This window comes from Nyctereutes procyonoides, unplaced genomic scaffold (assembly GCF_905146905.1).
Source record: "Nyctereutes procyonoides isolate TBG_1078 unplaced genomic scaffold, NYPRO_anot_genome, whole genome shotgun sequence".
In the NCBI taxonomy this organism is placed as follows: Eukaryota; Metazoa; Chordata; class Mammalia; order Carnivora; family Canidae; genus Nyctereutes; species Nyctereutes procyonoides.
Window position 1 is genome coordinate 37,879,202 of NW_026575142.1, and position 10,524 is coordinate 37,889,725.

Sequence of the window (10,524 nt, forward strand, 5' to 3'; positions counted from 1 at the left end):
GGTTTAGTAGCTGTGCAGGCCTCAGAGGCAGAAACCAACATGGACAGAGGGTGCCGCAGAGGCCAGACCGCTGCAGCTCAAGGAGCAGAAGCTGAATGAGCAGGTCAGAGGGGAAGAGGCTTGCAGGGGAGGGCAGCCACTCAGGAACAGGAGCTGGAGACGCAGGTGCTCTCGGCCCCTAGGGTCCAGGCTCATAGGTTATCCTAGGGGGGAAACAGGAGTTTAAGGATGACATCAGGGCATCAGAGATGAGCTGCTTCAGGGTGGAGCACCACCCAGGGGGGTGCCAATCCCAGAGCTGGCCCCAGGAGACCCTCAGGAAATAGCAGCGAAGGAGAATGGGTGAAGTCCAATGAATGGTGCTGCTGCCCATATCAAGTCATGGAAAGGACTAGCTAGCGGACGAGCAGATTATTCAGACACCCAGGGCAGACTTTACCACTCGCCATTAGTGATCAAACATATCAACGTGATTAATACCCCCATAAAACATCCTTAACACAGTAATATATCAGCTCCAACAGTAGTATTACCTCTTAAATAGAATGATTTAAAAATATCAGTAAGAACCAGGAAATTTCACATATAGTTCAATCAGAATAATTTCACATGCCACAGTGTTTATGGCAGTGACTTCTGAGACAACAGCCACAAATGGATCCTCTGCTTAATGGGGAAGACACCGGGAATACTGAGCGTAATGAAAATAAATGACGTCCGCCTCCCCTGAGCTCATCGTCAGGAAGCAGCTCTACCAAGATTTGTTTTAACATTAAAAGAGAAAAGAACTGATGTGTAACTCCATTACACAGAATAAAGGTTGAGGACGTTGACATCAGTGTGAAATTTCAACAGGAAAACGGCTACTGTGCCAGAACCGGAGCTGGGAATTCTAGATCTGCAGGGATCTCCAGGAAAGTTTCCCAGGAAAAGCCAAATGGCCCGCATCTGGCCCCAGCTCTGCACCTAGGTGACCTTGAAGAAATGAGCTCACCTCTTCGAATCTCAGTGTCCTCATCTGGAATGAATGCCCTTCCAGTTCTTATGTATGTGACATATTCCTTCACAGCAACAATAAAAATGCAACCACAGAAGACCCGCTAGTGACAATAGCTCGTGGGGGCATATTCTGTGACAGGGATTACTCTAATTACCTCACATGTACTAACTGGGAACATCGTTGCCTTAGAAGGCAGGTACCATTCTATTTTACAAGCAAGGAAACTGAGGCATAGAAAGGTTAAACAATTTGCCGAAGACCACAGAGATGGAAAGGGACGAGGCCAAAGGGTTAATGGAGGCAGACGCTCTTGACTATTACCCCCTCTGCCTTTTTAAAGGGAGAAGACTAGGTACTCTGCAAATATTCAACTATGCACTTTAATATACCAAGGATGCTTCTAAAGCTTATTAGCCCTTGAAATCGCAACCACCTTTCCTGCAGAAAATTACAGTTTTTTTCCTTATCTTTTGTTTATACCACAGTTAAATTATCACTAAAATGACTTGTGAATTACTGGTTGCAGTTACAAACACCTGCCAAGTAAGATTTTCTTGCATGCATAGAAATTCACAGGGAAGTGTATCTATAGTTACCTCTACTCCAATTCCTAAGAACACGCACTATTCCCATGCACCCCCAGAATTATGAGACTAGAGGAAGTATGAACACAATTTCCTGCTCCTCAGAGGAGATGCCAGACATATTTAGCCGCCTTCTCCAGCCTTCCACCCACCAAGAAAAGAGTGAAGGACTGAGTTTCTCCTCATTGACATCCTTCCACCCACTGGGGGCGCTGAAATGTTGTCTGGAATAATAAAGCCAATTTCCCTGTACAGTGATGGAGCTTGTTCTGGAAGAATTAAAATTCTTTCTCCAGGTATAGCTAAAAGAAATATTGATATACCTACCCTATAAAAAAATGCCCAATGATGGAAAACTGTTTTGGAATGACAAGTACTTATGGCGATTGTTTGGAAAGACCTAGCTCACCAAATCATGTAAAAGCAAGAAAATAGATCATATCCTCAGTCAAAATCCTGCACGTTATATATTTAATAAAAGTATGTACGCTTATATGGATTTCAATATCATACACAAACAGAAGTCAATTTTGTTGCAATATCTGACTATTTAAAATTTATGGGAATAAAAGTTTTCCATTCCAGTTGAAATATTAACTATTTCTAATCATAACTTTTAGCTAAAACAAATCTGGTTGCAGCCAGCTGGTATTTTGACAAACTGAAAAATGTATGTCAACTTTCCTAACAATGGCAGGCCAATTTTGAGAAAAGCATGCTGATTTTGGACATAATAAATTAGAGGATTTAATTCTGATAGACGGTTTCTGTGCATTTAGTAATGGGAACCAGTCCTGAAAAATGAAGTGACATCATAAGACTTAGAACTTAAAGTCTTGCCTCATCAGTTCCAAGTTTTCTGATCCCAGGTGTCAAGTCTATCTTGCCCATCATGCCCTATACTATATATTTTATATATAATTAAAATGTCCATGAAAAGCAACCGAAAATAGTTTTCATATTATTAAAATGTTAAAATTCAAGATATCCTATCACATGTCCTATTTATTTCACGTCTAGATAATTCCTCACAAATATGGGGTTAAAGCTATTTAATAGCTTTTATTTAAAAAAATAACAAAAAAATAAAAATAAAAAATTAAAAAAAAAACAACAACCCTACTTAACAGCTTATTATGTAGAAAATAATTAAGCGAGATGGTGAAGTTTCAATTCAGAATTTATTTTCACAGTATAATAAATAGACCTCAAGAACTACTTTAACTTCAAGATCAACTGATGCAGATTCATGGACTGATCCTAGGCAGAAATTAAGTGAAATCAGTGTGTGAGTAAGGTCAATTAGGGAAATACCAAGTCAAGACAAAACTGTTTTATTTTTAACAATTCTATCAAATCACTTCAAACGAAGGCAATTACATAAAGCAAAACATCACTGCGTACTTGGATGATGCCAAGATCATTTTGTGATCCAAGCGTCCTAGGAGAGGATGGATGTGCGTTAAGAAGATTGCCAGACTTTCTCTACTACGAGAACTGATGGAAGTCTAATAGAAACCAAAATCAGGCATATTCATGGGAAAGAAGAAATCTGTCCAAGATTTCAGGCAGCAAAAATAGATCTGCAGAGCTCCTGAATTACATCAGAGCCCAGCTATTCTTGTAAAGCGCTCGAAGGTGGAACCCTGGCCTGGCCCCAAGTGACTATTTCCATCTTCCAGAGGTAGACCTCCTGGAAGCCAAGCTCTGGTCAGTCTGAAAAATGAACTCACCCCACTCGATGTGAACACCATCCCCATTTTTCAATGCTCCATCTTTGACTGTATGAAGAGAGAGTATTTTTTGGAAAGTGGAACTGCTGCATATGGTATTACTAAAAGCAAAATAGAAATGCGCTGTCCAGAGCTCAGAACCGTCCCAGTCCTTCATAATGCCCAGGATCTGAGGATGTTGCCCAGTGCTTCCAGATGTTTCCCAATGGTCCTGCAGCCCCCCAGTCCCCAGCTGAAGGGAGCCTATCCACCTGCCCCAGTCACACTCCCTGATTCTGGAACATTGAACACCTCAAAAGATTTACACGGTAGTCAGTCCATGAACCAGGCACAGCAAAGCATAGTCAGTGCGCTCTGCTGCCTCTGGACATCATCCTGGGCTACAGCCATGCCATGGGAGGTGCTTACTCTGTGCTTAAAACAATTTAGCTGAATGCCAGGAAAGTGTGGAAATGGTTGATTTCTCAGGGAAAAGTAAAGATGCCTGGATAAATTTTTTTAAAGGATACCACTCAGCACTTGCACTATGTGAAGGGGAACGTAAAGGAACTGCGTAAAGACAAATCCAGAGCCTGAAACAATCCAGAGAAGGGTGCCTTCGGCTGGACTACACAGAATCTGAGACAGATCTATTCAAGAACATTGACTTCCCTAAGGTTTAAGAAGTTAAGAGATCTGTATCACAGAAAAGGTGGTGTGTGTAGGGGCGACATGAACTTCACCCTTGTCTTTAAATATATTAATGGTGCTATAAATAGGCCATCACCTGCTCCTCCTTTTCCATTTGGAAGAGAACAAGCCAGAGGGTTTGAATTACACATTCAACAGAATCACAAGCAGCGATGTCCTAGCAAGAACAGGTTTCCAGAGGAAAACTGACATGTTTTCTTCTCTGCAAGTACAGGAATGAGGAGGAGCTGCTCTCAGAGACCCTGCCACCAGTCCGAAAAGTGGTGGAGAGAGATAAAGATGCCATTCCTGAGGGCATTCAAGGCTGATTACAAGGGTGTGAGGACTCCCCTGAGCTCACACCCAGAAGAGGTGCTCTCTGCTTTAGATTTTAGGGTAAAGGAACCAGTTTGTGAACCGTGGCATCATCATCTCCTACATTCTTTTCTTTTCTTTTTTTTTTTATTCTCACCGAATTCCATCAGAAGACAGCACTTCTTGAGTAGTGTGGAGAAAAAGAAAACTTTACTTTTTAAAGAACTCTATGATGATAACAAGTTTTCCCATGCATATTAATTGCGCACCATCTGGCTCAGGATATCAGAAACAAACTGCCAAACACGAAGGACAGCTATTTTGCACACTGGTGAAATATAAGCAAACATCCACTTCTCTGCTCAGTGGACACGAATGCGGGTGCATAGTCATATTCTAAGCTACACACATATGTATGTATACACACACACACACACACACACACACACACACACACACACACCATTCAGTAGCGACATCCCCAGATCAACCACTGACCAAAAATATCTCACTGGATAATCGATGCCTGGCACAGTCTGCACATACATAATCATAGGCAGTGCAAAAGTTTGAACCACACAACCAGAATGATCGGTAACAGGAAGTTTACCGCCATCTACAGATTTTCTCTCCCTGCTCAGGGAGCGAGCCAAGGACTCCTGCTCGAAAAATAAAAATTGGCAAAACTGGCATCAGCTGTTGAGTTGCATTATGCTCCCCGTGATGGGAGCCACTTTAATAACCTGCACAAAACAGTAAACGCGATTAAGCCCCTCTCTAGAAACCGCAAAGACCCACAACAGGTCGACACCCCACGTCTCTGTCTAGATCGCAAGGCGAAGGACACGCGACCATCTCTCTCCCTCTCCCACTTGCCCCGCCACTACCCACCCTCCCGGGCAGGCCGACTCCAGCGCCGGCTCGGCTCGGCTCGGGGCGAGCAGTGGCCCCGGAGGCCGCCCGGGCGGGGGTCGCGCTGGGGCAGAGGCCGCGGGCGGCGGGGGGCGGCGGGGAGCGGCGGGGGCCGGGGGGGGGGGCGGGCGCTGCCGCCGGGGGCGCGGAGCCCGGGCGAGCACGCGTCCTGTCCGGCCACCCCGGGAGCACCCCGGCAACTTTATCTCGGGCAGAACCTTCCAGGGAAACTTTTCTGTCGCCCGCAGCCCGGGCGAGCCGGAGGGGCCGCGAGCTGCGGGCCGGTCCCGCGGGGAGGCCACTCACCAGCCGGAGCGCGAAGAAGACGGCGAGCAGGGCGAGGCAGGCGCCCATGACGATGAGCAGCAGGAAGACGATGAGCGGGTGCTGCTGGCTCATGCAGTAGTAGGACTCGTACAGCCAGTCCCGGGACCGCTGCAGCCCGCCGCCGCCGCCGCCCGCCGCCGCCGCCGCCGCCGCCGCCTCGCCGCGGTCCCGCAGGTAGCGGCGGCGCCGCATCGCCTCCCGCCACATCGGGCCGGCTCGCGGGGCGCCCTCCGAGCGCGCCCGGCCGGGGCTGCGCCGCCCGCGTCCCACCCCCGCGCCGCCTCGGCCCGCGCGGCTGCCGCGCTCCCAGCTGCGCGCAGGGGCCTCCGGCGCGGGCGGAGCTCGGCGCCCCGGGCTGGGCGGCGGCCTCAGGGGCAGCTCCCGGCGCCGCCGCTGCCGCCGCCGCCGCCGCCGCCGCCGCGCGGGAGGGGGCGGGTGCGACCGGGGCCCTCGGCCCGCCTCCCCCCCCCGCGCCGCGCGCCGCCGGGCCTCCGCCCACCGCCGCCGCCCCCCGACGGCCGGGCCACGCGCAGGGGGCGGCGGCGGCCGGGGGGCGGGGGGCCGCGAGGGAGGGGCGCGCCGGCCGCGCCCCGGCGGGGACGAGCCCTCCTCCGCCCCTCCCACACTCCGCGGCGGCGGGGCCCGGCCGGGGTGCCCGCCGCCAGCCCCCTCCCCCGCACTCGTCCCACCTCGCTCCGGGGTGCGGGGGCGCTAACCCGCTCCCCGCCGGCTCCGAGCGCGGCGGGAGGGGCCCTCTGGTGCACTAGCTCGGCAGCTCGGCGCGCGGCGGGGGGAGACCCCCATCCTGGAGGGCCACCCCCCATCCTGGAGGGCCACCCCCCATCCTGGAGGGCCCCCTACCCGGGGGACAGCAGGAACTTCCTCCGGTTCCCGCTCTGGGAGCGCCGGGGAGGGGGCTCTCCTCGCCTCCCCCTCGGCGGGTCGGGGTGTCCCCCTCCTGCGCTCGGCGCGGCGAGGCTGGGGTGCCCACGGTCCCCCCGCTCCCACTGAGGACAGGGGACTTCCCGGGGCGGGGCGGGGGGCGAAGAGGTGCCGGGGCGCCAGGCGTCCCCACAGTGGAGAACTGCCCCAAATGCGCAAATGGAGGAGCGAGGCGGGTGTGATGGGGTGCTGCACCCCGCCACGTCCCTGGGTAGGTCGGCCTGTCACACTTGGGGGTGCCCGATGGGGCCAGGTGCTCCCCATCCGAGGACCAGGGGGCGCCCTGCGGCCCGCGGGGTCCGGGCCGAGCCCCTCCGCCCGGCGGATGGCAGCGAGGGCGCGCCCGGGTGGCTGCGCGCCGGCGCGGGCGGGGTCGGCGGGGGGATCGCCCCCTCCTGGGGGAGGCGCCGGAGACCGCGCTGGAGCCACGCGGGGGCGGACGCGGCGGGGACAGCGTCCCCTCCCCACGCGCCCGGGACTCGCGACCTCGGGCCCTCGCTCTGAGCCATAGAGGAGCTCTTCGGCGCTCCCCAAAGGAGTCCACCCTTCTGGAGGTTTCCTCCTCCTCCAGCGTTGTCCTGCGCCAAGACCCTCAAATCCCACCTCCCACCCCCACCCCCCACAGCCTAGGGAAACCGAGGCGCGGCGACCTCCCGCAAACAGCCCGGGGCGGGTTCCTCTGCACTCGTGGCCGGTTCCCGCGGACCACACACCTGGCACCGCCCAACCTCGGAAACCTTCCCGAACTGTCTCCTGGTCCTCACAAGGCTGTCCTGTCCCCTTCGCCAGCAGGGGCGTGCGAGCTGGGACCAGAGACTCGCTGGCAAGAGGGGACCGGGGCCTTCCAGGGAAGGGGGCTGTTTGCAGCGGCGGCTGAAGTCCGCTGGGCCCCGGGGGTTGGCCAGCGAAAGGCTCCCGGCCCTGGGCGGGGCGGAGAAGAGAGCCTGGGCTGCGGCACCGGTCCCGAAGCTCCTGGGCCCGGGGTGCTGCCCCACCGGCCTTCAGCTGCTCCCAGACCTTCCCTCCTGCCTGAGATCTGGAGAGCAGGACACGCGGAAGGGACCGTAGATGGAGAAGGTCCCCCTGGAGTGTCACCTGGTCCTCACAAGGCTGATACGTTCGGGTCCCAGGGGGGGGGGAGAACGAAACTCTATTGTATGTCGGGTTAGTTGTCTGCAGCCTGCACCTTGCCGTGTCTACCTTCCCCTCTAAAACCGCCCCGAGTGTAGACTGCCACCCGGGCAATGCCAATGTCAGCCTTTGGGGCAAGTCCGAACCCACTCAGTGTGCTGCTTCTTTCTTTCGGACAGGGAATTTTAGGTTTGTGGTGGTCCTGAGGGCAAGCTGCAATGACTGCATTGATGAAGTGGACTTAGAAATGGCCAGACCCTGATCTCTCCTAAGGACAGGGGGGCAGGTTAGACAGTTTCTGTTGTGGGATCCTCTTTTCCTCCCCCTGTGCCCAAGGTCTTTCTGAGTTGGGCACTGTTGTGCATTTCCAGTCTTTTGCTGTTGCAGCAACATACCAATTATTCATCTCCTCTCCAATTCTTGCTGCTTCTTCACCCCTTGTATTGATAAACATCTTCCTTCACCCACGCAAAAAAAGAAGAAAAAGTAAATAATCTGTCATTTGGATTTATGGGCAAAAAGAACTGAGAGACTGAGAGAGAAAAGTAAATGTTTAATTATTTTCTTTTTCTTTCTAGTGTGGGAGTTGGGTATTTTTAACTACCAGTGTGTCTATTCCGTATATATTCTCCATATGGTAAAGGGGGTTGGTATAAGACTTTGAGGGGATTTTGATAAATCCAATGGTAAAATGTAATCAGACTGCAATGGAGGGAATTTTGCACTTTGACCCTTCTGACATTTTTTTCATCGTATATTTTTTCATTAGTTTATTCAAGAAATATTTATTGTTGTGCCTACCATGTGCCAGATGTCAAGAGAATTAAATTTAAAAAAAAAAAAAGAGGGGGCCTTCCTGGGACCATTCTAGGAATTTCCAATGTACTTTGAACAGTAGGGCTACAAAATACAAAACATGAGTAAAAATCAACATTCATCCCCAACTCCTCCATTGGGTTTAAATTTTATCACCATAAACAAAGGTCATGGAAGGAAATGAATATGAAAATCAAGGCTATGTCTGGCTTCCCTGAGGTTTGCTTTGTTTTGTTTTAGTTTCAGTGCTTATTTTTACAGGGACCTCAGTCATTTCTTTATGTTGAAGACAAAATAAAATGTGAACCAGTAGAATTAGTATAGCTCTTCTCTAGGTGTTTTAGAATCTACTGCACCAAGTACATCTTTTTAAAAGTTGGCAACAGTTCGTATTTCGAAGGAAAAGAAGAAAACAAAGTAATAATAATCCAGGGATGACATGGGATGGAAACCTTTAGCACAAAGCACAACCTTTAGCACAAGGCCAGAAGCGCGCAGTATAGACTCTGGCCCTAAAGGGACCTCGGGGGCGGCGGCCGGGTTGTTTCCCATCTTTGGACAGCAGGGCTGCTAGTAGCCAGGGGTAGGGTTATGGGGGGTGGGGGGGAACGGGTCCTCCCAGAATTTTAATCTATGTCAATTTATTTGTGACAAAATGCCCAAGGAAACTAACCGTGGCAGCTCCAACTGGGCCGGAGGAAGTGAGAAAAAGGAAACCTTTAGGAAGGAGAATTCGCTTGTTGGGGAACGCTAGAGGGCAGCGCTCCATCCTCGGAGCCCAGCAGGCAGGGCAGGCGTCGGGGCGTGTGACTCCTGCAGTCGCAGGGGGGCCCCCACACTTGGTTTAAGGTTCCGCTGTCACCATCTTGAAATTCTTGATGATTTTTGAAGGTGGGGTCACGCCTTTCCATTTTGCCCGGGGCTCCTGCAAATCCGAGAGGCGGGGAGTGCTCTGCCGGCTGGCGGCACTGAGCAGTGCCCAACCCTGCCTGCGTGCAGAGCCGGTGTGTGCGGGCTCCGCCGCCTGGGGACTGCGGGCCACCCATCCCCACCTCGGCTGATCGTCTTTCACATACACACTGACACACCTGACTCATTAGAAATGTAGCAAATCATCAGGCTGCATGACAGGCTTATTGAATCAATGGCTTTTGCTTTAAAAATAACCCGTCTTCTAGTCCCTATTCCAAATCCAGTTAGATTAGCTCAGTCAATAAGGACACTGTCGTCCTCCTCCCAATGTCACAGGGCTCTGATTGATTCAATAAAGGCAGGCAAGCAAACTGTGCCAAGGACAGAAACGCATGTGCCAACCCCGAGCATATTGTAGAGCTGAGTACAGAGTATTTCCCTGTGTATTCGTTCCTCTCTGGCAAATACATCACCAAAATTTATATAATAAAGTATGAACAGTATGTCAACAGATTCATTATCACCGTGAAATATGTTTTGTGTACCCAGATAATACTTACATTTTTATTGAACCAGAGTCTGTGTATGCAGAAACCGCACAACCAAAGCCAGCTTATGGCTTCTGGAAGTCTCATTAACTCCTCCAGCTCACTAAGGAACTTTTCTGTGGTTCAGTTTTTAGAGCATCAGGAAAGTTGCTGAATGTGACATTAATATATTCATTTTCATTTCCCATCTAGTGAGCCATGATTTCTACATGTCTTTGAAAGATCCTGTTTCCTTGGCTTATTCGATGCATTATTTCTCAAACGACAAAATTGTGATAAATATTTCATAAAATCGTCTTTAAAATCTGATTTCAGGTGATTGATTGGGATTTATGGTCCTGAATATATGAGAAGATGGTATAGGTGCTTTGGGACAGACCCTTCACAAATTCCTGCTGCCATTCCAAAGTTTGTTACTAGGACTTTCTCTTCAAAATCCACTGAGACACAGGGACTCCCTTCATGAGCACAGCGGGGGTGAAAACAGGTTAATGACTAATCAGTTTCCAGCACGTCTACAGTCTTGTAAGAGATATCGATTTCTCTGCTCTTGCTCAGAGAATGTGATCTAAAAAGCAATGATTCACTGCACAGAGATGTGTGCTCAGGATTTGTTGCCTAGGGAGGTACAAGAA

At 51.0% G+C, this 10,524-nt stretch overlaps 1 protein-coding gene across 1 annotated transcript in view; it reads right to left on the reverse strand.

The window, feature by feature from the left end:
• Window positions 1–5,747, reverse strand: part of ADCY2 (adenylate cyclase 2) — a 385,343-nt gene extending 379,596 nt beyond the window's left edge. The window contains exon 1 of the mRNA XM_055308552.1: window positions 5,520–5,747. Within this exon, the coding sequence (XP_055164527.1) occupies window positions 5,520–5,747 (228 nt within the window). The remainder of the gene's footprint in view (window positions 1–5,519) is intronic.
• Window positions 5,748–10,524: the final 4,777 nt, after the last annotated feature.